Raw genomic sequence first — 19,393 nt, forward strand, 5'->3', positions numbered from 1 at the left:
GTCAGGATTATTACAGTTGTTATCCATTCGTTTGATGTGTATGAGATTTTGATTTTGACATTAAAATAGGATTTTGTTTTGGTTCATTATTGTACTTTATTCTAAAATTTGGATAAATTAAAATAAAGTACAATGGCAAAACAAAAAGCGAATACCAAGGAAAATACTGAACCAAAAAAAAATACCCTATTTTAATGTCAAAATTGGTAATTTTTTTAAATAGTCAAAAAATTAGTAGACCTCACTATAAACTCAAAAGCTGACATTTTGAGTACAATGTTAATTATAAAGCTTCGTATAATCATATAATATAGTCATTGGTTATTGTGTAATTTTGAAACAAATCACATGCCCAAAATATACTTCAGGGCCTTTTATAGCTGACTATGCGGTATGGGCTTTGCTCATTCTTGAAGGCCGTACGGTGACCTATAGTTGTGTCTTTGTCATTTTGGTCTTTTGTGGATAGTTGTCTCATTGGCAATCATACCACATCTTCTTTCTTATACCACTTTAAGAAAGAAATAGTTGTGTAAAGGTTTCACAGTTTGCAACATACTTTGGAATATTATTAATATTTTTAGTTTCACTGTTGAAAAGTGACATAAGAAAAAGCTGATTTAAAAATATGGAGATCATACTGCATTGTAAAAATGAAAAAAAAATAAGGGGCTTTGTATTATTTGTTCATGTATAAATCGACTGACAATCAATCATGCTTTATATAAAACAAATAGCCTATTCAACTAGTATCTTTCTAAAACAGGTGTTATCAGTTACATAAACGAATTTAAAAGGACTTTTTTAATCGTTTGACTTGTTAAATTATTGGATGTTTGTGAATTCAAAGTTGTTTGTTCAGTTTAGACGGTATCACTTTATCAAATAAAAGCGAATAATTATAATTCTAAAGTGATTTATTTTGAGTTTTGAAATTGCATTCCAATGACAGAATCGAAATCTCATCTGGTTATAGCCAAACACTTGTCGATTGTCTTAAATTATGAGTAATCAACTGATAATTGAAGAATTGAAGCACCGATGAATCCTTAACTTTAAAACTTAAACTGGTCAAAATTACTTAGATTAGCAGCTCTTCAGTCTATACCTGATAATTTTTCGAGAGCGAAAAACGCATACGCAAATTTACTGACAGAATATTTACTGCTACATTGATTTATCTATAGTAACGTTTACTTTTGGAATTATACCCAGTCTGATTGTTTCGACCTCCTCTGTCATTTAAAAATGTTAATGTTTGATACTCGATTCAAAGAATCAAAATGTTTACAACATATTTTCATTTGGTAGATTTGTCAAAAGCATACAAAAGTAATCAAGTTACAGTTTAAATTTAAAATGAAAATTTGCTTTGAAGAAAACTTTGGGTAAAATGTGTAGAAATTAAAACGTCCCCTTCATTTATATGATGATTCAATCCTTAATTAATAAAAGAAGTTATATTCCAATTTTATTGGTGAGTTTTTTATCTCGTTTTCTCAGATCTCCACTATTTAAGGATTAAACAAAAGCTTAGATTTAGGTCCAATCTTTTGAAATAATGGGTTAAAGGTATAGATTGTCTGCTTAAATATTTCGTAAATTTAAACAATGAATTTTATTTCATTATCAGTAGTTCTGTAAGACATGGATTGGGACTACTTCAGTTTGTGAACTTTACGGTTTTTTTTTCCTTTTTTTATGCAGTGTTCAGAAACTAAAAGAAGACGATTTTTATACATTTATAAAAGGCGAATTAGATAGATTAATATATGTTTATCCTTAAGCTTGTTCACGATTAATCATATGCAAACTGTATTGAAGCCGCATATTCAACATAAATTAAACAAGTAAGTGACCCTTTAATTTAAATAAAGTATTGCTTGACTTTCGATACCTTAATTGTCTGAAAATATTTGTTTTACGATTTAAAAGACTATAGATATTGATCATTGCCACGATAAGCTATATAACACTTCACCAAGATATTCAATATTGTTTTAGTTGAAGTATACGAAGTGAAAAGTTTATACTTGGAACTATAGCCGTCATTTCCATAAAAAGACAGAGATTACAAATAAAACTGATTATATAATGTTCACAAAGTATAATAATATCATTGACTATTAAAGATTTAGCAACGCAAATGCCTTTTAACATAGTTGTGTTAAAGTGTTCTACAAAGTAAGTTTTTGGCCAAAAATGGTATTCATCTTTATACCTTGAGACAAAAGTTTAAGGTCAATGATAATAAAGTTATAATACTTAAAAAAATTAAAAACCAATTGTTCAGAGAACAATTGAAGGTCTTTCCATCAAAACAATGTATTTTGATATGAAAAGTTGTGAAACTAAGTTTAAAATGTCATTTCAATCGTCAAATGATAGCTCCTAGTAAGCTGATTCCAAAAATATATTGTTTCCATACATTTTTTTTTAAATAAGGGAGATAATTTGTTACTTCCGGTTTGAAAAATGTTACTTCCGATTATATTTGAATATTTACTTGACACTGATTCCAAAAATATCTGGTTCTATATACTTTTATATTAATAAAGTACAAAAAAATAGCTATTTCCGGTTTACAAAAGGTCACTTCCGGTTGTTTTTTACAAGGTTAAATGGTTTGATACCTTTTTCTAAAAGTTGTATATCTTTATCATGTATACATATAGAATAAAAGCAAAGGTCAAAATCTAGAACGTCAAAATAAGCTATGACCTTGAGATCAATTTTAAGGTCATAAACCAAGGACCTCAAATCAAAAGACCATAGGTCTTTATTATATTTAGTTAATGAGTTATATCACCAAACGCGTATTTTTAAATACAAGAGGGGAGAAAACTCCCTTTTACATTCAACGTACGCTTGCAATCAAAATTTACATCTTACGACATGTCGCAACTAACAATTTAGTAAACATAATTTGTTGATATCTTATACAGTCTTTGGATATAAGTGAAAATAAGCCAAATTCAAATATTAGAATATGACCTTGACCTTTGACCTTGACCTAATTTTCATTTTTTGGGACCAAGGACCTCAAATCAAAAGATCCTAGGTCTCTATCACTTATGATTTATAAGATAGAAATTCATATCACTTATATCAGATGCATAAGGGGAAATAACTCTCATATGGAGCGGTCATATCGCTTCGGTCAAAGTAGGACAAATCATGCGAAGGATATAACGAGCAATTTTGTAAAATAAATTTGTTATAATCTTTTACGGTTGCGAAGGAGATGCGCTAACAAGGAAAACAGTGTTTGGGGAGATAACTCCTACAAAGAAAAGTATTCGTTTACGCAGGGTAAATTTCAAAAGCGCATAAACTGTTCGATATCATATACCAAATATCTAAGCGACATATTGCGAAACAAATGTTTATCGCAAGAACAAAATTAGGCGGAAAAAAAAAAAAAAAAAATTAAAAACCAATTGTTCAGAGAACAATTGAAGGTCTTTCCACTGAAAACAATGTATTTTAATATGAAAGTTGTAAAATTAAGTTTAAAATGTCATTTCAATCGTCAACTGATAGGTTATTGTACGCTGATTCCAGAAATATAAGGTTTCTATACAATATTTTTTAAATAAGGGAGATAATTTGTTACTTTCGGTTTGAAAAATGTTACTTTCGATTATATTTGAATATTTAAGTGACACTGATTCCAAAAAGATCTGGTTCTATATACTTTTTTATTAATAAAGTACAAAAATAGCTACTTCCGGTTGACACAAGGTCACTTCCGGTTGTTTTTTTCAAGGTTAAATGGTTTGATACCTTTCGCCAAAAGTCTCATGGCTTTATCATGTATAAATATGAGCTGAAATCAAAGGTCAAAAACTAGAACGTCAAATTAATCTATGACCTTGAGATCAATTTCAAGGTCATAAACCAAGGACCTCAAATCAAAAGACCATAGGACTTAATTATATTTGGTTAATCAGTTATATCACCATACACGTATTTTTAAATACAAGAGGGGAGAAAACTCACTTTTACGTTCAACGTACCCTTGCAATCAAAATTTACGTGTTACGACATGTCGCAACTAACAATTTAGAAAAAAATAATTTGTCGATATCTTATACAGTTTCTGGAAATTAGTGGAAATAAGCCAAATTCAAAAATTGGAATATGACCTTGACCTTTGACCTTGACCTAATTTTTATTTTTTTGGACCAAGGACCTCAAATCAAAAGATCCTTGGTCTTTAGCACTTATGGTTTACAAGATAGAAATGCATATCACTTATATCAAATGCATAAGGGGAAATAACTCTCATGTGGAGCGTTCATATCACTTCGGTCAAAATAGGACAAATCATGCGAAGGATATAACGAGCAATTTTGTAAAATAAATTTGTCATAATATCTTACGGTTGCGAAGGAGATGCGCTAACAAGGAAAACAGTGTTTGGGGAGATAACTCCTATAAAGAAAAGTATTCGTTTACGCAGGGTAAATTTCAAAAGCGCATAAACTGTTCGATATCATATACCAAATATCTAAGCGACATATTGCGAAACAAATGTTTATCGCAAGAACAAAATTAGGCGGAAGAAAAAAAAAAAAAAATAATCAGAAGAAAAACAATAGGTCTTTCCACAGAAAAGTGGAAAGACCTAATAATCAGAAGAAAAACAATAGGTGTTTCCACAGAAAAGTGGAAAGACCTAAAAAACGAACAAAATTGAATCGTTAATAAACAAGCAAATTAGTTCCACGATGAATAACTTTACAATCGTTGTTTCTGTTGTACATTTTGTACCAAGTCAGCAATATGACAGTTATTATCAACTCGTTTTATTTGTTTGGGCTTCTGATTTTGCCATTTGATAATAGACTTTCCTTTTTGAATTTTCCTCGGAGTTTAGTATTTTTGTGATTTTACTTTTCACTGTACGACCATAAACAATAAGCAAAACATATACCACACAGTCAGCTATAAAAGTTCCCGAAATAACAAATATAAAACAAATCAAACGAGAAATCTAACGGCTTAATTTATGTTAAAAAATGAACCTAAAATAAATATGAAACACAAACACATCAACAAACGACAACCACTAAATTACAGGCTCTTGTCTTGAGACAGACACACACATACAGAATGTAGCGGTGTAACTAAGATGTTAGTTGGATCCAAACTATTTGCCTAAACTGGGAAAGTGGTGTAACAGTACAAAATAAGAACGAACAATAAAAATCAGTTGCAAAGGCTTAACTCATTAGATGGATTCAAATATAAATCCATCTAACAAAAGCACAGAGTGGACGTTCCTGGTTAGTTGCCCATCCCAACAACAAAACGACACAACGTACAGATCTGAAAGTACTCGCAGTTAGTGACTAACAACTAAAACAAAGATTATGCATCTAAGAATAAATTATCAATCAGTACACACCCATCATCCAACGGATTTAGTGTAAAGACGTTATAAAAACTAAAGAGAAAAACATGACCTTGTGCAAAGCCAAGATACATGTATAGGCTGAAATATGTGAAGAATAGTATTCAGGAAGGTTCTCAGCCAACGACAAAATTGTTTAAATATTTTTTTGAATGTAGAACTCCGCTGGCGAGAGAAAGGCTGCCACGGAAAATTTATCACGATTAACAAATACATATCGATATCTAACACTGTCTTTTTTTTTAATGAAATACGTATAAAATTGAAGCTTCGGTTTATTTTATGACATTCAAAAGAACAATATATCTTAATGCTCTGTGAATAAAGATCTTTGTAATCCATCATAATTTACTATTATGCCAATCTTTTATGGAAAACGAAAACAAAACAGTGAATGGTAGTTTTTAGAATACAAACAAACATGTCAAAATTTTATGTACAAAAATCGACAAAGGCTTTGTCATATCTTGATTAAGAAATACCTAGAAGTCTATCTATCTTCAAACGAAAGTTTTAATAAAAGAAACTATCGATTTTGCATTACCTTATCCAGAAACAAACTTCCTTGTTTTTACAAAACAAGCGTAACGGCTTAAATATACACAATCGTCCTTGTAATAAATTTACCTGCGTATATCAACGTTTATACCTTTTATCGAAATGAAAGCCAAATCAATTGGAAAAGGTTGGAACCCCTTTCCTATGTTTTGTAATGTACAAAGCATATTTTATTATTCATTATTAGAATTCGAATTTTTATTCCTGTTCTAAAAAAAAACACATTTGAATCTTGGATCATGATAAATCCTTTATATAATACGGGGTGTTTAGTATTTGTCATAGAATAATAAATAAGTACAGTTGTAGGGCAAAGCTTGCAAAAATATTCTAATATTAAAAAGAAGATGTGGTATGATTGGCAATGAGACAACTCTCCGCAACAGACCACAATGACACAGAAATTAACAACTATAGGTCTCCGTACGGCCTTCAACAATGAGCAAAGCCCGTACCGCATAGTCAACTATAAAAGCCCCAGAAATGACAATGTAAAACAATTTAAACGAGAAAACTAACGGCCTAATGATTCTAAATTGAGTTGTCTCATTGGAAATCATACCCCTTGTCTTTTTTTATGTATACGAAGTTGAAGACCAAATATTGCAAAAAATAGTGCTAAATACGGATAAGCTAATCTATGCCTGGGATAAGAACATCCGTAGTAAATAGTAAATTTATAAAAATGACAGTATAACTGATATTCATTTCAACACTGAAGTGCAAATTTGCAACAGCTAGATACATATTAGTAAAATATTATATTTTAGTCAACCAATTAGGGTAACTGTCAAATTGAAACGCAATGTATTAAGACTTCTAATACGTTCAGGTATTTCACATCCAATTTTTTATGGCAATATTCTTTATAAAGCACAAAATTCACCTCAGAAACTTACAAAACCTTTGAATAGACTTATTTAGAAGGGATATAATTACGATACTGTTGTCAAGTCATTAAAGATTGCATATTTTGGCGTTAATATTGAGTCACTGATAAGGATAAGAACTAAACACATTTATTCTAAAAACAGTTGTTGGCATGACACGGGTTATGTTTTTCTCATATATGTTATGATGGTATGATACTAAACCCCTAACGGGAAGGATTGTGCCTGATGTTCATATGATGAAATCATAATCTTTTAGTCAGTTTAATTGGAGTCTGGAGCTGGCATGTCAGTTAACTGCTAGTAGTCTGTTGTTATTTATGTATTATTGTCATTTTGTTTATTTTCTTTGGTTACATCTTCTGACATCAGACTCGGACTTCTCTTGAACTGAATTTTAATGTGCGTATTGTTATGCGTTTACTTTTCTACATTGGTTAGAGGTATAGGGGGAGGGTTGAGATCTCACAAACATGTTTAACCCCGCCGCATTTTTGCGCCTGTCCCAAGTCAGGAGCCTCTGGCCTTTGTTAGTCTTGTATTATTTTAATTTTAGTTTCTTGTGTAAAATATGGAAATTAGTATGGCGTTCATTATCACTGGACTAGTATATATTTGTTTAGGGGCCAGCTGAAGGACGCCTCCGGGTGCGGGAATTTCTCGCTACATTGAAGACCTTTAGGTGACCCTCTGCTGTTGTTTTTTATTTGGTCGGGTTGTTGTCTCTTTGACACATTCCCCATTTCCATTCTCAATTTTATTAAAACAACTTCTGTTTTACACGAAATTAACATGCAAACACACGGAAGAATATTCAAAGTAAACAAATATAGCAGTATAGTGTAAGTTTGTTAAGGTTAAAAATGAGGGAAATAATGCCAGTTGTAAAACTTACAAATTAATAAGGATAATTGCAACCATAGTCACTTTGCAGACTTCAACAATTATTAAACTTCGTAGATATGGTATGATTAAAAATTAATAATTTGACAACTTTGCGCCATAAACAGAATGGCGTTGGTTTTAACAGCTTTAATTAACATTTTGTTTGCATACCCTATAGTAAGTTATAAAAGAACCCACATGATACTCAGACAAAAAAAAGAAGACAAATATGGATGACAATAACTGCTTTGGGCAAAACACATGCATAATAAGTTTTGCGGGGTTAATCAATAAACTAAGTCAGGAATATGACAGTTGTTATCCATGGGTTTGATGAGATTGAGCTAATGATTTTGCCATTTAATTTCAGTATTTTTGTGTGATTGTTCTTTCTAATTCAATAAATCGGAACACGGTCAATTTACTATATTGAACAATTAACTAAACAGTACGTTTTAAATATTCAATATCTTTAGGAGAGAGTAAATATTTCAGATCAAAATTAAATAAGCTCATGAAAACAAATCCAACGTACATGATATAACTTAACGACCACTACCTAGATTCATAATATTCGGAAATTACAGGAACAGCTGACGGGGTAAATCTATTCTTTTTTATAATTCTCAAAGCCTTCTCATTTTAAATTGAGAACATATTATACTTCTCCTAACACTTTACAATAAATACCCTTTAACAATATGAATTTGTGGAATTTATTATTTATAATTTAACATGTTTTGTATGATAGCATAAAAATAAATTTCCGATTGAATAAAAAAGATAAAACAGAGAAACTTTTCTGGACATGATTCTGTACTAATATTTACACTTTTAAATGTGTTTGCTTTTTTTAAATACTTTTCTAAATCGGTCATACAAGTTAACCAACTTCATGATGTTAACTACAGTTTTCTTGATAAATGAATGATAAACATCATTTAGTGAAAAAGTTTTACAATACCTAGTTACTTATATGTTGTACAAAAATAATGTGTGAGATATTTTATCTCACTTTCAGAACAAATGATTGGTTTGTAGTATAAGGTCATTGCAGTGAGTTTTATCGGCATTTAAATTGAATTACACCGAACTACTGATTCTAAGTCTTCAACAGTATATCTGGATAGAAACATGTTATTTGTTAGGACAGTATGAAGTGCTATCATTTCAGTTATCTTTTGTTTGTGATTAATTTTGTACGAATCACACATGGTGGGTGGGGACTTCAAGAAGGAAGGTATGAAATTTAAGCTATAAAACAACATGATATCAAAAACTGCATTTTATTTGATGAATTAACATGATATATAATTCATCATTAATTGCTTATCTTAAAAATGTTATAGTACTTTTTGTGATACATTTCGGTATGAATGTTATATAAAATGACCAAAATAGTGTCAAAACAGGTACACATGTATCCAAAAATTATCTGCACAAAATCATTTAAGTACAATAAATCTTTCGTTTTAAAATGCATTTCGACATTAGTAGAAAACACGTGATTTCTTTTAGTTTGACTTACATTAAACGTTTTGTTTAACGGTTTGTAGTTTATTTGCTTTGTTTCAATTCATGTTAGAAAAAGGAAAGTAAATAAAAGCAATTCTAAATTGAATTTGACTGAATAAAGACGTATAAGTACATGTAAAACAATTTATACACGAGATTATTTGTGTCAGTGTGAATACTTACATATAATATAGCTTTTGTTTAGTCTTTGTTTTCGTCTTGCTATTTTTTTACGTTGTTTTGTCATTCTTTCAGGTATTCTTATTTTTATTTTGACTTGCTTGTTTCACATGCCCAGTATGAATTATCATTGCTATGGTTATATTTATAAATTTACTGTTTACAAACTTTAGAATTTTAAAAAAACTAAGACTCTTCTACTTCAGGCATAGATTACCTTAGCTGTATTTTGCAAAACTTTTAGGAATTTTGGGCCTCAAGTCTGCTTTAATTATTATAGGACAAATGTTATGAAAAGAGAATGGTATGTTTCAGAAAAATATCACAAAAAATGCCATTTTTGGAAATGGGGACGCTGTACAAGATATAGGTATGTTATCATAGATTCATTAAAAAAGTATTCCACCTACATACACCATTCTAATAACAAAAACTGAGCTCAGACCTTCTTTGTTTTTACTAAATATTCTTTAAATAGAATGCAAATTAAACCATATGCAATCCACGATTAAAATTGGAGAACAATAACCACTCAAGCTTATCATTATTTAAATATGTACAGATATCTCCTTTGACAAAAGTCATTTCAAATGACCTTGTGGTAACAATATGTGTATTGATTGAGTTAAGTCTGCCAATTGATATTTTATCGTATGTTTTTCTATGTTGTGATGTTATGCTATTGTTTCGGAAAAAGGGAGAAGGTTTGGATCCATTAAAACGTTTAATCCCGCTGCAAATGTTTGCACCTGTCCTAAGTCAGGAATCTGATGTACAGTAGTTGTCGTTTGTTTATGTAATATATACGTGTTTCTCGTTTCTCGTTTTGTTTATATAGATTAGACCGTTGGTTTTCCCGTTTGAATTGTTTTATACTAGTAATTTTGGGGCCCTTTATAGCTTGTTGTTCGGTGTGAGCCAAGGCTCCGTGTTGAAGGCCGTACTTTAACCTATAATGGCTTACTTTTTTAAATTGAAATTATCTTGTAACAACCGTCATTCTGTATCAAAAGAACTTCTCTTATTATTTGCAAAAGTTGAACCATGTTAAGGAAATAACATACTGCTAAAGTATGAACAATACATAAGCTCAAAATAAAGTGCAAAGATACACGACAACCTCGTAGCTGAGTTTAATAAATATGCATCACATGGACATCAAACAATCAAATAGGTAAACGGGAAAGTTCATAATCAAATGGCTAAATAAAAAGCTCAAACATATCAAACAAATGAACAACAACTGTCATATTCCTGACTTGGTACAGCTATTTTCTTATGTAGATAGGAGCTAAATTAGATAGATTGAAACTAACAAAAACTTGATGATTTTATCACACATTCATACAATGCCCACCAGTAAATATAATTTTATACTTATGAAAATACCTTGTAGTATGTTTGCGAGATAGAACAGTCATTCAACAAACGCATGAATAGTCATTGAAGTGACTACAAATGTAAGCCTGGCCTTCCCGTAGGTCGTCATTTGAAATAGCCTGGGCACGCACAAGCTTACCTAAAAACAATACCATCATTTTCATAGACCACAACCAGGCTTAGTAAAAGGCTGACAGACTTGCTCGGGAATGGTTTTGGAAAAGAAAGTTAAGGACAGTTTCCCCAAGAGGGTATGAATGGAAAAAAAGACAGAATGAGTCACTAATTTTCCCTACTATCACTAGTTTCCGGTAACGCAGGCTTCCGTACTGGACTCTTACAGTTTAAGGAATTTATTCCTCCTCCCAAACATTGATATTGCAAACGTTAAGCAGCCTTTTGCTATTAGTTAAACGATCAGAATAATTATTTCAGTTTGACTACCACATGTCAAGATACGATTCATTTTACATTTTACTGATAGAGGATGTTATATATACGAATGTCTATCATTTTTTCATGATTTTATGATTATTTTTTTTCTATCTATGAAAAAATAACATAAAAAAATCGCGGGTTATTTGAGTGTGCACCACATTTTTATTGTTATTTCGAATAGACAGAAAAATATTACAGTCATTTCTTATAATTTAATTCTAAATTCCATTTTAAACTGGAGTAAACCATGACAACACGATGATGACGTCACGGTCACATGACCTAATTTTGTCTATGCGCTGATAAACAAAACAACCTCAGCCAATCAGAAGACGTGTTACATTCAAAATTAAATTATGTGAATTTGTTATATAATATATATTGTAGGGTACTGTATCATAATTTTATGATCCATCGCCCCGTAAGATATATCGTTGGCTATTATTAGTATATACTTAAACAGTATAATACCAAATTTTATAGTAATAATAAGAAACTAAAAAGATCAATTTAAACTAACCTAATAATCAAGAAGAAATCGCGTTGGCGCTGTCGTGGTGAATGACCGAACATAATGTGGGAGGAGTGGAGGATGTGGTGAAAATATATTAACGAATTCCCTATCAAGCAGCACTAGTATTATTATCTAAAAATAAATAGCTGCTTCTGTATCGATATATGATAAAGAAAGTTTTAATAAGACCCAACTGACTGAAAATGATGTATACATCCGAAGAAAGAAAACTAGTGTATGTTTCTAATTAAATTAAAAAAAATTATATATGTCCTGTACAATGTAGTTTATATTTAATTTTGCCTGCGCAGAAGAGGCATCATCATATATTGGAACTATTTATAAATATATGCTCTTGTCTTCCTATACGATGAAATTTATTTTTAGAAATAAAAGAAAGAAAGGAATCAAAATTGAATGTTAGATATTGAAATAAGTGAAATCATTTTTCCCGAGTTCACTGGTAAAATGCTTTAATTTCAGGGCAAAGTATCAATATAATCTATACTGCAAAACTGGTTGGTCAAATGACTATTGGCAGACCGGATGCATTTATGGTATGATTATCTAGATGTTTAAATATATTATATTGAAATCTGTATTATATAGCGAAGTTACAATATAGTGTTTAACTGAAATATGTAAGCACCATCCTAGGCCTTGATCTGCAGGACACAGTATACATTAACACGCAAAGAGAGATATATGATATGTCCTGCTGATCAAGGCCTAGGATGGTGCTTACATATTTCAGTTTGTTTTGCGTTTTGCGTTTATTGTGTTGAAATATTTAATTGTAATGTTTCTATCACATTCTTTTCGGATAACTGTTTAATTCATGAAGTCATTATGGATCATTTTGACTATACATTGTATATCCTTTCAAAACAGAAAAAAAACATATAATCGAAAAGGAAGTTAGTGAAAAGAAATAGGAATGCACACAATAAGAAACACATTATATGTTGTTTTCTGTTTTGAAAGGATATACAATGTATAGTCAAAATGATCCATAATGTACCACTTCTTTTTTATTGTTGTCTATTTGGTATTTTTTCTATCATAAAATTGAGAATGGAAATGGGGAATGTGTCAACAACCCGACCATAGAACAGACAACAGCAGAGGGTCACCAACAATCTATTTTAACATTGTTTTGAATAGAATAACACACTTTGCACTTTCATTCTCTAAATATTGAGTCATGAATTTTAAAAGCTGTAGTAATACAATGAACCTTTAAATAAAACGTACAACGACAAGTTATACCAATTAAATAAAAAGTATTGCATTTAAATGAAAAAATATACCATTTAAAAAAATACATATTGCATATAAATGAATAAATATACCAATTAAATTAAAATGATATTGCATTTAAATGAAGAAATATATGCAATCTTTCTGGGAAGTAACATAACGAAACCATGATAAACTGAACCAAAGTATGACAAAATCACTGAACTAAACGCTTCTCGGTATGACGACGTTACTACCGTCGAATTTCCTAATCATTTGACTTCAGATAGCATGCTGCCATACCGTTAACTAATGTATTGATATAGTGATTACTAACTACATATTCTAATTCACGTTTGTAGCCATATGTGATGGGAAGATAAAAAGTGCAGCTTGCAACAAGTACTACAGTAATGACATAATCAGGAGGCGTGATGGGAGTACAGAAAAATCTAGTGGTGGAAAATGCTCTCGACCAAATATATGTACTGGCTGTAACAATGGATTCTACTCTGATGGACCTTATTGCCGAAGTATATATACTACTCAAGTTGTATTGTAACTTTTTCTTAATCTTTGTCTTCAAATAATTATTCCCCCACAACAAATGGGGGTATATAGTCTGTCTGTCCGGCTGTCCGTCCGTTCCACTTCCATTCCAATGCATAGTTTTGTTCCTCATAAACCAACTAAGAATGCGTGAAGCCATTGCTCATATAAAATATCAGAAACAAGATCTACAATATGGAATCCCTGTTGCAAACTTGTGAGACAAAATTGATAAAGATCTGCGCCATGATTTCTGATTACATGATACGCCTTTCCCTTTTTGGTCTTGTCTTTTTATTTTCAATGAACTTATTTGAGCAACTAAATTTGCAGTGAGCACTGCTCAAATGGAAACCCTCCCTCCCCCCCCCCAAAAAAAAAAAGAAAGAAAACGCATGCACAGTTGTACCCGTTGAAACATTATAACATTGAAACATGAAAACTGCCCAAAGCTTTTTTTGAGTAATTTACCCAAAACTGGAACCCTCTCTCTTCTGTTTGACTAAAATCCTTTTACTCAAAATGTAAAATTAGAAGTTTTTAAAAATCCTAAAGTAACTTATGTCAATAAAGAATTTCTGAGTTATCGTCAGAAAACTGGAAATCTGCTATTTGTATACTCACTAAGATCCAATAAATCGGAAACGTATAATACTATAAAAAGAAAATGCAATAAAGAATAATGAAATAGTTCAGCATTAAGTAATAAATAATGAATAATGAGATAGTTTATATTTCAATAGTCAAATTGAAAAGTGAATAATGAAAAAAAAATCGTTTTTGGACTGTGACACTATAATCCGTAATACGGAATTCATCATTTTGGTGTTATCTAACAAATTTTCAAATTGATATCAGAACAATAGAATTCAAAGCACTCTTTAAAATTGTTATTCTTATTTATTCATTTAGTTTCCGAGGCAAAACTAGCGGCTTTCCCTTACTATTTTAACCGAAATTTCTTTGTTTAATGTATGGATGATCTGAATACCAAACATAAATATACATTTTAAAATACTATACATTGTCTTTTTTAATTTTAACTGAACCTTTGCAAAAATTCGTCCCTGATTAAAGAAACAACTTGTTGATTGTTCCATTATGATCATTAAAAGGATAACAGAGGACCCAAATGCCAAAATACGCGTGAAAATAAGGAAATATAAAAAAAAGAAGATGGGGAACGATTGCCAATGAGACAACTCCCACAAGAAATAACCAATTTTGAATATTGGAATGGACGGCCGCGACCATTCAAATATTCAAATTACAGATAACCTAATAGATGTACGTCATTCAAAAGCTAACCATTAGTGGAACCAAAGGTATATAGTCAATATGTTCCACTACGCATATTAGAGAATTAACGGAGGATGTAAATGTCGTAATACGCGTGAACATTTAGAAATAGTTTATTTTGAATAATGGAATATATATATATAATACACTGCTGCGATCTTTCAACCCTTTTAATTACAGACAACGTTACATACCATTAGAAAGCTTATTAATTAAGGGAAACAATGGTTATAAATAATATGTGCCACAATGACGCATATGTTTGTATTTAGGTCCTCCGTTGCCTCTATAATAGTCATTGCACTGGCATTTCCGTATCGTATGTAAAGAAAATGGGGGATAAAACCAGATATTAAAGCTAACTTAATCTCTCACGTGTACGACAGTCTGACCAAAATAAACACACGTAATAGGTAAAATTCAACAAAGAAAACAAAATGGCATGTAGCCACTTTACAAACATAGTACAAAAGCAATACTGAAGTTAAGAATGAATAAATGAAATAGCACAATATCACAATGGTGGGATTTGTACATACTGAGCCACGTCAAAAGTTTATAACAAACAAATGGAGTATTTGATATCTTTTATGTTTTAATTGTAGTTTGTCCTCCAATAGATCACTGCAATCACAGAGATTGCAGATCAGTGGGTGACAACCATTGTGAGTGGTGTGATGGGGAAATAAAACCAAAAAAAAGTTGGAGAGCGTATGTGCCGTATCCAAAGAGCACGAAAACGTCTTGTCTAAGTAAGAGCTTTTTTTTATATTAATGTGATTTAAATCACCAAGGTTGTATTTATTCCCCAATTGTTCATAACAAAAAGAACGAGACCAATAAATTCTTAAAGTCAAGTTTGTGTATCATTTACCCAAAACTACACACAGAGGTATCTAAAAAGTCCAATATTGTTCTATAGAATATACACTAAAGAAGATGTGGTGTAGTTATCAAAGGTACCAGACTTATATAGTTTTCCTTCGTAAATCCAGTTAACAACGTCTCCCTACTAAGTGGACAACATGTTGGATGCAAACAATATGTTTAGTTCCGAGAAACTACATTGTTCTTCTAGAAAATCTCATTATGAAGTATTATTGGGAGAGAAGAATTCGTATACATGTAATATGAGCGAGGGAAGACTTTTTAATGAGTGTGAATGCTGACTTTTTATTCAATATTGAGTCTGTCGATTGCTTACTGTATACTGATATGAAGGAATTCTTAGGCCTTAATAACTGATTAGTACGAACCCATGCGTGCTACGAAAAGTAGGCATAATTAAATGCGATTTCATTCAATCCAGAACTCTCATCTTGTGATACCTAATCAAATCCAAAACCATTTTACAAATGTTTTAATTTAAACGTGCGTTCACAGTTGAACAATTCATCAACGAAAGCTTCAACTGATATCACAAAGATTCCTGATTTTCTGATTGACAAGAAGAATACATCATATGGTGTTTTCAACATATAATACGATTTTCTATTGGAAACTATTGTGATCCTCTTAAAACAAGGGGCTAATATTAATCAAAATTAGACCTCGATCATTTTTTTGGGGTCAATTTTATGATATTTATCTACTTTTACATAATTTCCGAAACCAAGTAAAATATTATACTTCAGATCCAGTTCAGTCTGTTTCATCTATAATTTAACTTTAACTTTATAAAAACTTTAGTAATCAAACTCAGACGTAGAGACTGCGCTACAGGAGCATCAGTTATACATAGTATACTATAATTACAGATGACAGAATGAGTATAGAAATTCTTATAAATGTTTTTATTAAAGTAAATGTTTTCAAGTTATTTGAACTCATAAAATTTATTTTATACAAAGTAAATATAGATAGAAGCATAACTGTATATCTATTATAAGTATTAACACATATTTCAAAGATAATTCACAAGTTCATGCTTCAACTATGTTTTGAATGTATTCGATTCGGTTGTTGTACGTCACGTCACCACCACGTGTAAATAGAGTGTTGTGTTATTGGAATGTAAGTAAATATGTCATCCGAGTATAAGATCATGAGTGTACTAGATCATGAAATAAGGTGACTTTTCAATTTGACTCTATAAGAGTTTTACAATCTTTTTGAGGAACTATTATAGGTGAGTAAGAACTTGTGTATTACCTATTTTCTACATTTTATTCATTTTTGACTCACTGGGTACATTAACAAAGTAACCCGTTATATATTTAGTTGGAATATCTTTCAATTCATTACAGCAGAAAATATAATGGAATTCATTTCCAATAGCTTGTTAACAGAGATTGCACAATCTTTCATTCCTTGGTATACCAGCCCAAAAACGTCTCTATCGAAAAATTGAGATTGCATGTTCTCAGTTTACAGATATAGTTTCTATTTACAGGATTTAACCGTAAAAGATAATCTTCTAATTCCAACTCTGTCTAAAATTTAGAATAATATTTCCCTCGTGAAGAATTAGACACATCTGAAAACCACTTTTGTATAAATTGATCGTGCAATCTCTGTCTTACAACAATTTTTATAAATTCAAGATTTACATATTCTTGATTGTTTTCATATTTCACTATACCCAGTTTCATCATATAAGGATTTAATATAATTAATCCAGAGCATGTTTCTATTGCAATTTTCATTTAATTTGAACAGTAATTTGTACATTTCACCAGACAATTTGTCTGTATTTTTAACTAGCTTGTTCCAGAAACACAACATTTTTAATTTTATCTGTAATTCTGAAGGGTATTTCACACTAACAGACTTTTTTTAATTATTTGTATACATGTAATATAGTCATAACTAATGAATAAACATTTATTTGTTTTTCTCACAGAGGCTTGTTCTTGGAGATCGGATAGTACTAGATGTTTTCCGGGAACATGCGCAGAGGACCTTGCTTCTAATTGCAATTGCATGAAAGGGTTTGGAGGACATCATTGTGATAATAGTATGTTTCTCCTAAAAAATTTAAAAACGATTTTAGGTTTAGCTATTTTTACGTATAGAAAGCGGCTATTTATCATTTTTATTCTATGTAGAATTAAAATATTCAACTTATGACTATATGCCAATACATTTTTACAGATCGCAATCAGCATAAGTTATTTCCAAGAACCGTTACGTGTGCCCATTTGCTGATATTAACACTTTAATTGTATTTAAATTATATTTAGAGGCTCTATATACAACATCAACTTTAAAAATATGGATGTGATATTCTGTTTTTCGTAACTTAAATAAAATTCTACTTATATGATACATTCGAAGTACAACTCTTGCCTTGACAATATACACAAAAATAAAATTTGATAGCCAGTGATGTTTACATGTAAGTACATGAACACGTTATGGGCTATTATGACCAGAAGGAACTTTAATTAAATCAACAACTACAAGTGAAGTCAAATTTTTAACAATTTCTTCTAAATAGATCATCGGAAAAACTTCTAAATTATTTTAATAATCATGTCAGTAGATATATGAAAGCATATATATTTTTATTGGATATTTGTGGTGGTCTTAAAATAGCTTTCAGTAACTAAGGCACTCTCAGATCTGTATTTTTGTTTAGTTAACCTGGCTCGAAGGTGGCCACCAGCGGGGAAATAATGTTTTCTTTTAGAGAACCAATAAATGGAATAAAACCGAACATGACAATTCTCTGATAATGAAGATCATTATTGTACCCGTATTAAACAACTTCTTTGTTAATCTTTTCATATTTCTATTGATTTCACACTTTGAATTAGTCTAAGTATATAACCTTCCTATATTAGTGGAGATTTCTTGAATCATACTGGTATATTTAATATATAATACAGGTTTAAGTAATAACCTCCTGTACTATATATATTAAATATACTAGTATGATTCCAGAAATCTCTCTTTCGCCTCTGTCCTAGCCCCAACACTACACAGACACTAAAATACTTCTTTTAAACCGTGTTATCTTTAAATTAAGTAATGATTTGATCTCTATTTTTTTTTTCATTATTATTTATTTTGTTTGTTAATGGTACAAACTTTATTGTAGTCATTATTGACGTTGATGTAAAATATGCAGAAGCCAAACTGATTCATAAAGTTGGTGCGACAGACAAAATAATTACAACACCAATTGATCCAAATGATCCAGGTCCTCAACCTATAAGATGGACAAATAATGTAGCATGGCAAACTGCTGAACTGGAATTCAATAGCAAGTTTCCGGATATTGGAGCGCACCCACCTATGGATCCAGCAGGCGAAACTCATTATGTAAAGGATTTTAAATATGGGATCATTTATGCTGCAATGGAGCTACGTTATGACAAGGGTACACATTTTATTATAGATAACACTGTCAATTTGATGTAACCTGAGTTTAGTATTTTTTCTTATTATTTTACTTTTTCCACTAAAAACCAGTTGAATGATAATGGTAAAACAATCATCACGTATGAACTTTGTACAAGATTAACTATTTATTGTTTAATATTTACAATAATAACGTCAACGATTAGATTACATACAAACACT

The 19,393-nt window shown here is 30.7% G+C and overlaps 1 protein-coding gene across 1 annotated transcript; it reads left to right on the top strand.

Moving 5' to 3' along the window:
• The first annotated feature begins 8,856 nt into the window (after positions 1 to 8,856).
• Positions 8,857 to 19,231, top strand: LOC143084122 (uncharacterized). The gene is made up of 7 exons (XM_076260529.1): positions 8,857 to 8,992; positions 9,728 to 9,817; positions 12,263 to 12,336; positions 13,381 to 13,551; positions 15,472 to 15,618; positions 17,709 to 17,822; positions 18,909 to 19,231. Exons 1-7 carry the CDS (start codon positions 8,907 to 8,909, stop codon positions 19,229 to 19,231), a joined length of 1,005 nt encoding a protein of 334 aa, XP_076116644.1. The 5' UTR covers positions 8,857 to 8,906.
• The last annotated feature ends 162 nt before the right edge of the window (positions 19,232 to 19,393 follow it).

This window comes from Mytilus galloprovincialis, chromosome 7, assembly GCF_965363235.1.
Source record: "Mytilus galloprovincialis chromosome 7, xbMytGall1.hap1.1, whole genome shotgun sequence".
Lineage (NCBI taxonomy): Eukaryota > Metazoa > Mollusca > Bivalvia > Mytilida > Mytilidae > Mytilus > Mytilus galloprovincialis.

Excerpts from the sequence above, each read along its gene's own strand:
- LOC143084122 (XM_076260529.1), top strand. The coding sequence starts at position 8,907 with ATGAAGTGCTATCATTTCAGTTATCTTTTGTTTGTGATTAATTTTGTA. Across the intron at positions 12,337-13,380 it reads GCAGACCGGATGCATTTATG|CCATATGTGATGGGAAGATA; the intron begins GTATGATTATCT and ends TCACGTTTGTAG. Across the intron at positions 17,823-18,908 it reads AGGACATCATTGTGATAATA|TCATTATTGACGTTGATGTA; the intron begins GTATGTTTCTCC and ends ACTTTATTGTAG.